We start from the raw sequence: 15,510 nt of genomic DNA, 5'->3' as shown, positions 1-15,510 counted from the left end.
AAATTAGAGGTGATGATAACTACTTTATCAGAATGTTGTAAGGATTAAATGACATTGGCATAGAGCAAGCTTGTCCAACCCATGGCCCACGTACCACCTGTGGCCCAGGGCAGCTTTGAATGTGGCCCAGCACAGATTGATAAACTTTCTTAAAACATTGCAAGAGTTTCTTCTTTTTTTTTAGTGTTAGTGTATTTTATGTGTGGCCCAAGACAATTCTTCTTCTAATGTAGCCCAGGGAAGCCAAAGATTGGACACCCCTGGCATAGAATAAGCAGCCAATCAATGTTAGATAAGTATTTTCAGATATTCATAATGTTATAGAAATTTTCCTTTTATTGGGTAGTTTTATTCCTGGCATAGGCCACTTCATCCTCTCTGATCTTCTGTAAGATTATCATAAGAGTTCAGTGCAGCAAGCATTTGACTGCCAAGAGTATGATAAATGCTGGGGATACAAATACAAGCTAGATACTGAGCATGTGGTTCATTTTACCATTGTTGGAGTATTTCCCCTACATTTAAAAGAAATTTTTTTAAGGCTAGTTATGCTTAAAAACACAGAAAGCATAGAGAAAGCAACAACATAAAAGTATGCTAAAAGATAGAGTGAAATTCTTCTGATAGACTTGTTGGAAGTAACATTGTATTTTTTATATTTTTGATTCTTGTAATGATTTTTCACTGTCCCAATTAAAAATTTGTTTTCTTATTTAGTCTTCAACAAGCAGACGACAGCACCCTCTTAATAAGCATCTCTTTAAGCCTTCCACTTTCATGACTTCCCATGAACCACCAGTGTATATGGATGAAGATGATGACCGATCTTGTTTTCATAGCCACATGAACACTGCTGTTGAAGATGCATCAGTAAGTTACCTATTTAGTTATTATACACATCAAGGTATAGAAGAGAGTAGGATTTTCTAAGTATTCCACTCTTCAGAGAATGTTGGTTTCTTTTAATGAACAAGTCACATGTATAGTTTTTAAGTAATGTGCTTTTGTGAGGAAAATTTCAAACATACAAAAATAGAATAGTATAATGAACCTTAACAATTACCAACCTGAGGCTACCTTATTTTAATCTCTACTCCCTCCCTACCCACCTCAACTCTGCTCTGGATTATTTGGGAGCAAGTCCCAGATACTACACAACATAACTTTCATATTTATAAAAGGTAATTTGTTATATAGGTAAATGTATAGTCACCGTTCATGATTTTTTTTCTAATTTGTTCGAGTTTGGATCCAAATAAAGCCCATAAGTCACAATAGGTTCATTCTCCCTCTTTCACTTTCCTTTTTTCCCTCTCACAATGTTTTTGTTGAAGAACTGGTTCATCTGTCCTATAGAATTTTCTAATATGGATTTTATTGATTACATCTTCTTGTTGTCATTTAATCTGTTCCTCTGTTTTCTGAACTTCCTGTAAATTCATAGTAGTTTAAGAGCATTGATGAGATTCAGATGTATTTGTTTGTTAGGGTGGGCAGGACTACTTCAAGTTTACTTTTGTCAGCCTGGTTGTCTCTTTTTTTGGCATAACAGCCACTGATCATTGCCTAGATTGATTAATTCATTAGATGTTACAGAATAGTGATTATGCTATCATTTTTTCATTTACTTGATGGACTATTCTATAAAGTAATCTCCCTGCCCCCCAGTCAACTATTTGGTTACTCTGAGGTACATATAGAAAAGGTCGGATAATTGCTCGATTCTCCCTTTATTTTCTTTTTCTTTTTCTTTTTTTTAGACAAAGTCTCGCTCTGTCGCTCAGGCTGGAGTGCAGTGGTGCGATCTCGGCTCGCTGCAGCCTCTGCCTCCCAGGTTCAAATGATTCTCCTGCCTCAGCCTCCTGAGTAGCTGAGACTACAGGCATGTGCCACCATGCCCAGCTAATTTTTGTATTTTCAGTAGAGGCGGGGGTTCACCATGTTGGCCAGGATGGTCTCGATCTCCTGACCTCATCATCCGCCTGCCTCGGCCTCCCAAAGTGCTGAGATTGTAGGCATGAGCCACCATGCCTGACCTATTTTCTGGTTTTTAAAATAATGAGTTCATTTTCTCATATCCTTCAAAGATGACCAATGAGGTTTAAAAATTTTTTGTATTCTTATAAACTATTGGCCGTAAATGTATTTAATGTATTTCAGTTCATTTCTGTCACTGCCTTTGTTAGTGTTCAAACTGGCCCATCTTTGGTTAGTTGTAGCCTCTTTAAGTTGGCTTCTAAGTTCTTCTGATAAGACTCTTAATAGTGTTTAATAGCTTCTTTAATACCCATTTTAACAAGGAAAATCCAGGCTCATCTTGTATATTTCCTGACTCAGACCCAGAGTCAGTTCTTTTTACTGGGAAATGGTATTTAAAGACTATATCCTGACTGTAGTAATGTTACTTGCTGCTGGGTTCATCATTGTTTCTAGGCCTGTTAATGGACAGAGCTGGGAAATACGATACATTTTTATTTTATTTAAGGATGAAAGACATCATTAAGTTCATATTTTAATTTCAAATTCAATTTAAGAACTCTAGGACTTTTATCTACCCTAATTGATCTTAAATATGTATCTCCTTTCTCCAGGTTAAAAGTCACAGTTCTCAATGACATCAATGTAATACTTACTTCCTTTGTCTCACACTGCTCAGAACAATCTCAGAATATATTAATAACCAACACTACTATTAATACAGTTCCTGAAAACAGTTTGTTTTTCAGTTCTTTATTTTGTCTTTTATATATATATCCCTCTACAGAAGTAAAGTCAAATTGGTTTTTAAATTATCTTGGAATAAATAATTCCTCTCAGTTGTTGCCATGGTTGAATATTAATTTAGGTTAATTCACTTTATTTACTTTACATATATGGGGGTTTCTGTTTGTTGCTATTAATATTTTTTATTATTTTACTATTCCTGAAATTATTTTCTCAATACTTAACCTGATTCTGATTCCTTGATTAAAGGACATAAACATTACCCTATATCTTCCTTAATAGTCTGATTATATAGAATTGGAAAAGGATATTTTAATGAAAAGTTATCAAATAAAAAGTAAGATCCTTTGTTCTATAGCTAGATTAATCAAATACTGATTGTATACTTTGATATCAAACCACCTTCTGTATTCATAAAAATTTTTTAATTTCCTTTTAAACTTGCCTTTTGAAAAATGACTAATATCTGCTGTCTTAAACATTAGCATTTATGTATAATTTCATACTTTGTGATGATTAGATTTGTACATCTGAGAAATGTTTATTTAAATTTACTATTAGGCTTTGCTAGGGGTTAAATACATAGTTATGAACAAAATATGTCTGATCTTTGTGCTCATAAATTTTAGTCTTGTGGGAGAAGATAAATGTGTAATCACATCAGTAAATCACACATTTAAAGAAGTGCTTCAGACCAGGCACTGTGGCTCACGCCTGTAATCCCAGCACTTTGGGAGGCTGAGGCGGGCAGATCACCTGAGGTCAGGAGTTCAAGACCAGCCTGGCCAACATGGTAAAACTTTGTCTCTACTAAAAAAACAAAACAAAACAAAAATTAGCCGGGCATAGTGGCGCGTGCCTGTAATCTCAGCTACTCAGGAGGCTGAGGCGGGAGAATTGCCTGAACCTGGGAGGTGGAGGTTGCCAGTAGCTGGGATTGCGGCTCTGCACTCCAGTCTGGGCAACAGGAGCAAAAGCTCCATCTCCAAAAAAATAAATTAAAAAGTGCTTCAAAGGAAAAATAGATGCTAACATAATTATTTAAGAGGTACTTAATTTAGATTGAGAGTTTCAGGGGAAGACCTGAGAGGGTGACAGTGAAGATGGTACTTGAAGTATGGATAAAAGTTGGCCAGATGAGGAGTGGTGGTGGAGTACTTAAAAGAAGTACTATTTGGCTAGGCGTGGTGGCTCACAACTGTAGTCCTAGTACCGTTGGAAGCTGAGGCAGGAGGATCACTTGAGCCTTGGAGTTCAGGACCAGCCTGGGCAACATATTGAGACCCCATCTCTACAAAAAAGAAAAAAGAAAAAATTTTTAGCCTGGCATGGTGGTGCATTCCTGAACTCCCATCTACTCAAGAGGCTGAGATGGGAGGATTACTTGAGCCTGGAAGATTGGGCCTGCAGTGAACCTGGATGATGCCACTGCATTCCAGCCTGGGCGACAGAGGGAGACTCTGTCTTTTAAAAAAAAAAAAAAGGCCAGGCACGGTGTCTCACACCTGTCATCCAGCACTTCAGGAGGCTGAGGTGGGCAGATCATGAGGTCAAGTGTTGGAGACCAACCTGGCTAACATGGTGAAACCCCGTCTCTACTAAAAATACAAAAATTAGCTGGGCATGGTGGCGCATGCTTGTAGTCCCAGCTACTTGGGAGGCCGAGGCAGGAGGATCGCTTGAACCCAGGAGGCAGAGGTTTGCAGTGAGCCGAGATTGTGCCACTGCACGCCAGCCTGGGGGATAGAGTGAGATTCTGTCTCAGAAAACAAAACAAAACAAAAAAACCCAAAACCCTCAGAAAAACCCACAAAAAAAACAAAACCCAAAGGTACAGTTTGACAAATTGGCAAAATACAGTAGAGTGGATTGGATTTGATGTAATTTTTGTTGTTGAGTTTATTTATTTAAAAATGAGTGCCAGTTAAAATTATTTGATCACTTTAAAATAGCTACTCAAAATGTTTATTTATGAAGCATCTTGTGGAAAAATTTATAGATTTTAGTTTATCTTTTCAAAAAGCAATAGCTGGAACAATTATTTATATGTTATTTACTCTGTGGCTCAAAATCTGTATACAGTTTTAGCTCCATTTGATATTAGTCTCCTTTAAGTAAGTTTAAAGTGATAATGATTAGGAAATCTATGAGGTTTAAAAAATTTTGTTTTAATTATGGTAAAATACACATAACATGAAATTTACCGTCCTCACCATTTTTATAGTATAGAGTTCAGCAGTGCTATGTACAGTCACATTATTGTGCAGCCAGTCTCCAGAACTCTCAGCTTACCTGACTGAAACTCTGTACCTATTAAACATCTCCCCAACACCCCTCTTTCTAGCCTCTGGCAATCATTATTCTGCTTTCTGTATCTATAAATTTGACTACTCTGCATTCCTCAAATAAGTGGAAGCATACAGTATTTGTCCTTTTTGTGACTGGCTTGTTTCACCCAGCATATGCTCTTCAAGGTTCATCCATTTTGTAGCATGTATCACAATTTCCTTTTTAAGGCTGCATTGTATTCCATTGTGTACCACATTTTGTTTATCCGTTCATTTGTTGATGGATACTTGGGTTGCTTCCACCTTTTGGCTGTTGTGAATAATGCTACTGTGAACATGGGTATGCAAATATCCTGCTTTCAGTTCTTTTGGGAAGTAGAATTGCTAGATTGTATGGTAATTTTATGTTAAACTTTTTGAGGAACCACCATATACTGTTTTCCATAGGAGCTGTACTATTTACATTCTCACCAGCAGTACACAAGGATTCCAGTTTATTTACATCTTTGCCAACATTGGTTATTTTTTGTTTTCTGTTTTTAGTAGTAGCCACCTACTAGGTGTGAGGTGATTTAACTTTTCTTAATCTTAGCCTTGCTGATCACATTTAATCATATCCTTAGCATTTAAATGCAAATTTAAAAATTAGAAGTGTTTACACTCTTTGCCTTTGCAAAATACCTGAATTAAGTAAATTTCATTATGACATTTCTTACTATATTATCTAATTATTTGGGTCACTTATTTATTAGTGTATAGCATTACTTATGTTGTCTTTCTCAGTGGTGACACAGGATGGTAATAATCATCTAACATCTTTAGTTGACAAGAATTTGAAATGGATAGTGGGGCCAGGCACAGTGGCTTGTGCTGTAATCCCAGCAATAAGTGAGGCCTAGAGGAACAAATCACTTGAGCCCAGAAGTTTGAGACCAGCCTGAGCAACATGACGAAACCCATCTCTACACACACACACACACACACACACACACACAAATTAGCCAGGCTTGGTGGTGTGCACCTGTCATCCCAGCTACTCAGGAGGCTGAGGTGGGAGAATCACTTGAGCTTTGGAGGTTAAGGTTGCAGAGAACCCCACCATTACACTCCAGTCTGGGTGACAGAAACCCTCTCTTAAAACAAAAACAAAAACAAAACAAAGCAAAAAAAACCAGGAAAAAGTGGGAGATAAGATCGATGAAGTGTGAAATTGTAAAGAATCTTTTACTCAGCTGAAGACTTTGGACTTGATGCTGTAGATAGTCAGGAAACCATTGGGAACTTTTAAGTAATAGTAGGGGCAAAGGAGGGGGTGGATACTAGAGGACCGATTTGAGAGAGATTGTAGAAGGTATTAAGAAATGACAGGATTTGTTACATTCGATATAAGATGGAGTGAAAAACTGAGGATAACACTTAGATTTCTGACTTGGGCTGCTTTGTGTAAGTTTTTGTTTTCTTGATGTAAAATAACATAGCACTTAATACCTAATGTAGCAGGAGGAATGGGTGGGGTAGGGCTTGTCTGGTCCAGGATTGGGAATTTACAGAACATGGATCAGAGAATTGTGGATGCTTTCAGGAAATTAGTGAGCATGGGATCAGTCATGAGTAGCAAAGGAAAGAAATGGATCCTGGGTGGCAGAGCACAAATGAATTGGGAGAATAGGAAGCAGAATAGTGATTAGAAATCTCAATGAGGTTAAAAAAAAAGCTGATTATTTGGGGTGAGAATATGAGAGAAGTAGGAATAACAGTGGAGGTAGGAAATCTAGGCTTAATATTTTGGATGTAAAACACTTAAGAGTTGAAGGCAAGGTCCAAGGTATGGCTGTTGGAATGGGAGACTCTGAGAAGGAATGAAGATGAAGATCATTTCAGTAGAATCAGTCTAAGATTAGAGGCCAGAAATAGCGAGTTGGGCATCTGTGATCATCTTGAAGTTGTCTAGGATGATGAACCACAGTATTGTCAGCAATTTTAAATAGACAAATTTTGCATGTTAACATTTTTGAGTAGAAAACTGCTCGTCAATTGGGAGGTGGGGGATGGTCCTGAACATATGTATCTAAAAGTTCGGAATCATAAATAGATTTTATACCTTGAAGACCAGTTTATTAAGGGATACTTCAATTTAATATATTAATTTTTAAATTTTGAGACGGAGTCTCGCTCTGTCTCCCAGGCTGGAGTGCAGTGGCACAGTCTTGGCTCACTGCAACCTCCACCTCCCAGGTACAAGCAATTCTCCTGCCTCAGCTTCCCGAGTAGCTGGGATTATAGGCGCGTGCCACCATGCCCAGCTAATTTTTGTATTTTTAGTAGTGACGGGCTTTTGCCATGTTGGCCAGACTGGTCTTGAACTCCTGACATAAAGTGGTCTGCCCACCTCGGCCTCCCAAAGTGCTGGGATTACAGGTGTGAACCACTGCGCCTGGCCTACTTAATTCATTTATGTAGTTTTTACTGTTTATTTCTTTTACAGTCTATTGTAAATAGTCATCTTTGTAACTCAGTTCATCCTGTTGAGTAAGAGAGAAATGTTCTACATTGATCATTGGGAGTACAGAGCAAAAAACGAGCAGAGATTGGTTTGTTTGTTATTGAGAAAGTGTCATGTTTACAGGAGCAAATGTAAGAATCTGTTAGATTGGAGAAGAGAAACTTCCTTAAATGAGGGAGAAGTAGATTACAAGTCACTCAGGTAACCGTGAAAATGTAAAGATGGGATTGGGTTTGCACTAGTGTGTAACAGAGGTGAGAATCATGGCCGTGCTTCCCTTTTACCTGCATTGAAGCAGTCTGCTACAATTCAGAATTACTATTATGTTTTTAAAAAAGTCCTCCAAAAGCATTAGTGGAAAATACTGCTAATAGCAGCACTAATTTTCTGTGAGTACTAAAAGGTATTTTAAAAATGAAAAATATCAGTAGAAAAATATTCTGTATCACTATTTCTTACCCTTAATTCATTTTCATTACCAAACCATTTTTATTTTTTATTTTTTGATAGGATGATGAAAGTATTCCTATCATGTATAGGAATTTACCTGAATATAAAGAACTATTACAGTTTAAAAAGTTAAAGAAGCAGAAACTTCAGCAAATGCAAGCTGAAAGTGGATTTGTGCAACATGTGGGCTTTAAGGTAAGTTCTACTTAATTTTAGTATTCATTTAATTTTATTTGTTTATTTATTTATTTAAAGACAGAGTCTCGCTCTGTTGCCCAGGCTAGAGTGCAGTGGCATGATCTCAGCTCACCGCAACCTCTGCCTCCTGGGTTCAGGCGATTCTCATGCCTCAGCCACCCAAGTAGCTGGGATTACAGGTGTGTGCCACTACGCCCAGCTAATTTTTGTATTTTTAGTAGAGATGGGGTTTCACCATGTTGGCCAGGCTGGAGTATTCATTTAATTTAAAAGGGTGATAAGAGTTAAAGTGGTTTCTGTAGTGTTAAACTCCAGAATTGCTAAGCATGTAGGAAAAAAGTTTATCTTCTATCCCATTCATTTATACAAAGTAGTGGTGCCATCGTTCCTGATGTGAAGAGTATATTATTTACTAGAGTGAAGACAAACATACAGGTAGCTATCAATTGAGGTAAAATGTGAGGTGCTTTTGTTTAGCTGTTTCTCTTTTTTGTTGCTGTTGTCCATGGATCAGAAATGGGTTTTTTTTCCCTTTCTGATTGAGAGACTAATAGAAATACATATACTTATTCCACAGAATTTTGTAATACACATTATGTTCCAGGCACTTTGCTAAGTGCTAGAGATTCAGCAGTAAACAAGACAGACTCAGTTCTTGCCCTTATGCTGTTTTCATTCTCATAAGGTATTTAGAGAAGTTAAACAAAATAGTTGAGTGTGGCTAGAGTACATACTAGAAAGTAGTTAGAGGCTGCTTGCACCGCCTTGGAAATTTTGCCAAGGAGCTCACACTGTCCTGAGGTTGTGGGGGAACCATTGAATGATTTTAAGCAGAAAGTAATATGAAATTTACGTTTTGGAAAGATCATTCTAGTTACTTAAACTATTGGGGGTGATGATCTTTAGGAAAGCAGTGGGTTTGAAACTGACCAGCTTTTCCCCTCATCATTTTGGCCATAGTATGGAAACTTAATTAGAGGAAGGCAAGACTAGAGTCAAGGAAACCGGTTAGAGATTCTTTTGATAATTTAGACAAAAGATGAGGGTGTCCTGAACTTGACTGGTGGCCATGGAAATAAGGATTGGCAAGCTTGAGAAGCCTTGAGGCATTAGAATTGATTTGGTTGGACTGGAGGAAGTAATAAGGAGACCATAAACTTGGTAGTGTTGGTGGGTAGACAGGAAAATACTGATGTGTGCTGTGACTGGTAAACCAAATTGAAAACAAAGTTGTACCTTTGATCCTCTAGAGTAGGCAGTAATCATACTCTATTAAATGATTTTCCCTCTTGATCTTTCAGTGACCCTACTTCTCCATTAGAGATTTTCCTAACTGGCAGCTCTGGCCTTTCAAAAAGAAACTTGCTTCCCTTCTCCTAATTTTCCTGCAAAACCCAGCCATGGCTTGTTTGCCAGTCTGTCAGCCACTATAGTTGACCAGATGATCAAAGAAACTAGAAATGATATATCTTTTGATTTCCAAAAGTGCACAGAATACTCTGAGGACTATCATGATGCCACCATGCTGAAAAAGAGCCAGATCTGCCTTTTTGACCTGATGGGCATTGGTTATTAGGAGTCTTTAGGCTTTGGAGAGCGACTCAATAAGATAAAAGTTTAGACAGAATTTTACTGTTGCCTGCGTTTATGTTAGCCAAGAGAACCTGTTAAAACAATTCTGTATCATATTTGGATAGTTTTAACTATAGTATTAACTCTCTGTTTCTCAACCATAGTCATCATACAGTGGTCTGAGGTACCTTTCAAGTAGATGGTTACAAATAACAAAACACCCAAGTTGAATATGATTTACTTTTAAAAATTTTTAAATAAATTTAAGCTGATTGAAGATTATCCCTTATAATGTTCCTCTCACTCACGCATACCTTGATGTTGAGTGGATGGAATTTTACCTAGTTTGCTGGAAATTATCTCTGACATATAACCATTTGTGTGGTATATTACTGTCCTGTGCATGGAGAGAGAGGAGAAGATGTCTATGTGCACATCGTATGTTTCCTTGTGGAAAATAAAAAAGGTCGTGGAACAGTATAATTTAATACATTTTCTCTCTGAATCTGTTATAGTGTGATAACTGTGGCATAGAACCCATCCAGGGTGTTCGGTGGCATTGCCAGGATTGTCCTCCAGAAATGTCTTTGGATTTCTGTGATTCTTGTTCAGACTGGTAAGTATTTTCTTCATTGTCAGTCTTCAACTTAGACAAGAAAAGAGCTTCTCAGCCATTAGTGAATTTGATTTCCAAACATAGAAAATATTAATAGTCACACTTAGTGAATTAAACTTTGTTGTTCTAGGCAATTAATTTTTTCCTGTAATCATACCACATATCAAGTAACTTTTCATTAGAGATTTTGATAGATTAATGGATTTAAACAGGGAGAGCTGTGAGGAAGCTGTGTAATACACAGACTAAAATGCATCCAATACCTTGTAATGATATATGTCTTTTTTTCTTTGCAGCCTACATGAAACAGATATTCACAAGGAAGATCACCAATTAGAACCTATTTATAGGTCAGAGACATTCTTAGACAGAGACTACTGTGTGTCTCAGGGCACCAGTTATAATTACCTTGACCCAAACTACTTTCCAGCAAACAGATGACATGGAAGAGAACATCATTTACTAGTCCTCTTCAACACATAGCAATGGTATCATTGTTAATTATGTGCACAGTTTGGAAAGATTCTCTGCTTTCCCAGAAATGACACTCACAGCATGAGAGCTTCCTGAGTGTTCTCGTCAAGTACAGCTCTGCACCGTTGTGGCTCTAGATCACTGTTCAGCAGCTGAACATTCCTGGTGAGCAAAGGGTTTCCCTGGTGAATTTTTCACCACCGCATTTTAGGTGGTGATCTTAAATGGGTGAGATGGAACGAGAGCACACATTAAAGAGAGAGTAAATTCCAAAGGTTTCAAAGAACTTGGTGATAAATATGATAATGAGAAGACAAAGTATTTATATTAAAACAGTTTAGTAGCCTTCAGTTTTGTGAAAATAGTTTTCAGCACAGAAACTCACTTCTTTAGACAAAGTTTTAACCAATGATGGTGTTTGCTTCTAGGATATACACTTTAAAAGAACTCACTGTCCCAGTGGTGGTCATTGATGGCCTTTAGTAAATTGGAGCTGCTTAATCATATTGATACCTAATTTCTTTTAACCACAATGAATTGTCCTTAATTACCAACAGTGAAGCACTACAGGAGGCAACTGTGCCACTGCTTCCTTAACCAGCTCATGGTGTGTGAATGTTATAAAATTGTCACTCAGATATATTTTTTAAATGTAATGTTATATAAGATGATCATGTGATGTGTACAAACTATGGTGAAAAGTGCCAGTGGTAGTAACTGTGTAAAGTCTCTAATTCACAACATTAATTCCTTTAAAATACACAGCCTTCTGCCTCTGTATTTGGAGTTGTCAGTACAACTCATCAAAGAAAACTGCCTAATATAAAAATCATATATATGGTAACAATTTCCCTCTTTTGTAGTCTGCACAAGATCCATAAAAGATTGTATTTTTATTACTATTTAAACAAGTGATTAAATTTAGTCTGCGCAGTGAGCAAGAGTTCACATGCATTCTTTTATACTGCTGGATTTTGTTGTGCATCATTTAAAACATTTTGTATGTTTCTTCTTATCTGTGTATACAGTATGTTCTTGAATGATGTTCATTTGTCAGGAGAACTGTGAGAAATAAACTATGTGGATACTGTCTGTTTATATTATAGAATGTTTGTTGTGACTTCCTTTTGGTTAGATTTTGGATTTTTTTTTTTTTTTTTAACCAGTGTTAAAACCAGAAATTGGTATTTTTAAAAATGGTTTGCTTCACATATTTAAGAGTTTTCTTTCCATCATTTATGAAGAATAAGGAATATATTATGGAAAAGAGGGTGATCTTAAGCAACCCTGTAAAAGATGGTAATGTTTTTTACTCAGTGTATGCCAAAACACTAAATTAAACTAGCTTACAAAAAGGAAACACAGACCATGGTTAAAGAAAAAGGCAATTATTAATGCTGAGGTGTGAATACTAAAGTTGAAATTTTTTTTTTCTAGTTTTGTCTCATGAAAATAAGCCCCCCATGTATTTAAACAGATAGCTTTTGAAAAATCACCTTGTTTCCTAGAAATTATTATTAACTATAGGAAAAGATAGTATAAATATTCTAAGATTGATTGTTATATTTGACCCAATTTTTAGAATCACCTGTTTTTTCCTATTTTAAATCAAGGGAACATTATTTACTAGTTCTCTTCAGTACATAGCAGGGTACTAAAATCATACCCTGAATTGTTTTTTAATTGAGAAAAGTAATAGAATTTTAAATATAGAAATATGAGAATTTTAAAGTAATATATTGATTAAAGATCACTGATGATATAGATATAATATATCATAACAGAAGGAAAAGTAAATGGACTTGAGCTTAACTTCTCACCCTGGAATTATTAGTGGGGTGAAGAGGGAAATCATTAGCATTCTGGGCATTTTTATATTAAATGGTTTGTGAATATGCCAGAAGATCTGCTTTCAACTTGTAATTAGACAAGATAGTAACACTTGATGGTAACTTCTATGTTTGTGTAGAAATAATACCAGTTAGTTTTGGAAAGCCATTCGGATCCATTCAAAAATTCCATAAAGTATGATGTATGCTTTGGAAGAGGGCTATGAGTGATACAATTGTTATATAAATGGAATAGACAAACCACTTGAATGCATTTTTCAAGGGCAAACATTTTTTGAAATTTTTGAGTAATAAAGAGGATTTTTCGCTTGAGCAGAAGGTGTGTTTGTTTTGCATTTTTCAGCTCCAAGCAAATAGCCCCCATGGTTTTAAAAGGCCCGAAGTTCGGATAGTAGTAGGTAGTGTTTTGTTGTTGTTTTAATTTGAGAGTTGGAGGAATAATGGGCAGAGCTGTCATTTGCCAGTAGGCCACCATTTGCCTACAGAGAATTATTGGACTGAAAGCTAAAACAGACTGTAAAAGACCTACTTGCTAAAGCATTGCTTATTCAGTGGTATTCAGTAGATAAGATCTATTTCCTGATATATTGTGCTCAAGTTATTTGCACATCTTAAGAAACTTTTAATATCTAAAACCATTGCTGTAAGGTTTAGGCAGAGGAGGTTTCCTTTTGTGTGATGCATAATAATAACAGAAAACACTGATACAGTGTTTACTATGTGCCAAGCAAGCATATAATAACTAATTCTTAACTCTATGAGGCAGGTTCATTTATTATCCTGTTGTCATATGAGGAAATCTAGCCAGAGAGAAGTTAACTAACCTGCCCAAGGTCATATAGTTAGTAAAGCGGTGATGCTTGAATTTTAACCTAGACAGATTACTTCAGAGTCAGCGTCTGCCTTACTACCCTGTTTCCTGAGCAGGAATTTCCCCTTGTGTCAGGCAACACTAGGTGTTAGGAGTGGAGGTGTGCAGGTGTTGCCTTACATTCTGTTTTCCTGATGTCGTGTGCTTTCTAAGAGTACAGACCTGAGCATATGTCCAGGCTTGCAAAGTCTCAGGCAAAGCTGGGACTACAGCTTGTGTTTCCTGCCTCGGGTAGGATTTTCTTCTATGCATGTTGGGTGCTTCTCACTTAACCTAATAGTATGCCTTGTCTGTTTTCCCCCCTTCCCCTTTTTGTTTAAATTAATTCACAGAACACAAAAATTTACTAGGTATGAGGAACATTTAAAAAAATGAAATAGAGAAAATGGTACATCACATGTAATAAAGATAGTTTTGTGAAATGTCTTTTTCAATCATATATATAAGTGTTGTGTGCTATATAAAACTATTTCTTATTGTGGATAATGAAGTTTGAAGCCTGTTGTTCATCTGTGGATGCACTGGATGGGATTGGGAGTCTTCAGATTTCAGTAGGTTCTTCCACAAGCTTATGAAGACATTGTCCTGTTCAGGCTGTAAACTGTTTTTATTTCTTGATGAAAAGTGTTCTTCTATTTATGTGATCCCAGAAAAAAGATACAACTTTTTTTTCTACAGTTCATGTAGCTAGTTAACTAGACTTTTCAGAGTTATCATACATTTAGCTCCATGAGAACAGAGACCATCCATGTCTGTCTGTATCTCTAGGGCCTGGCATTTAATCGATAATAAATATGTGTTGGTTGTATGACCAACATTTTGGTGAGTTTACATTTTTTTTCTCCAGGAACTTAAGAGACACCACCTATTACTGAGTGTGTCTGTGAGATCCTTAGAGGCCTTGCATCAGAAGGTCATCTTGACAGTGATGTGAGAGGACGGGGGAATTGGATTCTGTCTTACCCGAAGGCTGTGGTTCAACACTGGGTGGCAGAGGTGGTTTTGGTTCTCTGTAGGGCCCTAGTATCTTGATTCTCTTCCATGTTTTTAAGAGTAATGTAATGGGGCTGGGCACAGTGGCTCACGTCTGTAATCCCAACACTTTGGGAGGCCGAGGCAGGTGGATTGCTTAAGCCCAGGAGTTCAAGACCAGCCTGGGCAACATGGCAAAACCCTATCTTTACTAAAAATACAAAAAAATTAGCCGGGCATGGTGGCGCATGGCTGTAGTCTTAGCTACTCGGGAGGCTGAGGTTGGGGGATCACCTGAACTTGGGAAGTTGGGGCTGCGGTGAGCCAAGATGGTGCCATGGCATAATAGCCTGGGGGAGAATGCTGTCTCAAAAAAAAAAAAAGGTAATGGAAAAGACACTGGAGTGAAAATTCTGGGTCTTAGTCCCAGTCGTGGAAGTGAATCATTCAGTAAGTTTTTACAAAGAACTACCTTTCATTGCACCTTAGGAGCTAGTAAATGATTCATGTGTCTTACTAACTTTTGTTTAATCCTCACAGTTCCTCTGTGAGTTTCATTACTATTATGTTCTCCATTGTATACGTGAGAAAACTGGAGGTGCAGAGAGTATGTTAAATATGTTAGCTCTCAATAGTAATTACTGTGTTTGGGATTGGAGATACCAAGCCGTGTCCTTATGGAGGTTATAATCTAATGCAGAAGACCAGCAATAAGTAAGTAAAATAAAAACTATTCATTTCAGGCAGGGATAAATGCTAAGAAGATAAATATGCTCAGAGAAAAATAATAATGGGAGAATGGCGAATAGTCTGCCATTTTAGATGGAATAAGCAGAGAAATCCTCTATTGGCCAGGATAAATTCAAATAGAAACCAGAATGGAGCAAGGGAATTCGCTGCATGAATAATCTGTAGGAAGAGGCAGAAGGATAGCAATAGCACACAGGCCCTGAGCCAGTAGACCGTGGCTTGTTCTGGCAACATAAGATGGC

The 15,510-nt window shown here is 37.1% G+C and overlaps 1 protein-coding gene across 7 annotated transcripts in view; it reads left to right on the top strand.

The window, feature by feature from the left end:
- ZZZ3 (zinc finger ZZ-type containing 3) overlaps positions 1–13,968 on the top strand; it is a 126,598-nt gene extending 112,630 nt beyond the window's left edge. For 4 of the 7 annotated variants that reach the window (XM_010380672.2, XM_010380671.2, XM_030913363.1 and 1 more), the window contains 4 exons: positions 718–870; positions 8,026–8,160; positions 10,251–10,351; positions 10,648–11,928. In XM_010380672.2, the coding sequence (XP_010378974.1) occupies positions 718–870; positions 8,026–8,160; positions 10,251–10,351; positions 10,648–10,792 (534 nt within the window). In that variant the 3' untranslated portion in view covers positions 10,793–11,928. Of the gene's footprint in view, positions 1–717; positions 871–8,025; positions 8,161–10,250; positions 10,352–10,647 lie in introns of all 7 variants that reach the window. The other 3 variants (XM_030913365.1, XM_030913361.1, XM_030913362.1) reach the window with 2 other exon arrangements.
- The last annotated feature ends 1,542 nt before the right edge of the window (positions 13,969–15,510 follow it).

This window comes from Rhinopithecus roxellana, chromosome 12, assembly GCF_007565055.1.
Source record: "Rhinopithecus roxellana isolate Shanxi Qingling chromosome 12, ASM756505v1, whole genome shotgun sequence".
In the NCBI taxonomy this organism is placed as follows: Eukaryota; Metazoa; Chordata; class Mammalia; order Primates; family Cercopithecidae; genus Rhinopithecus; species Rhinopithecus roxellana.
This window is presented reverse-complemented; position numbering and strand designations above follow the sequence as displayed.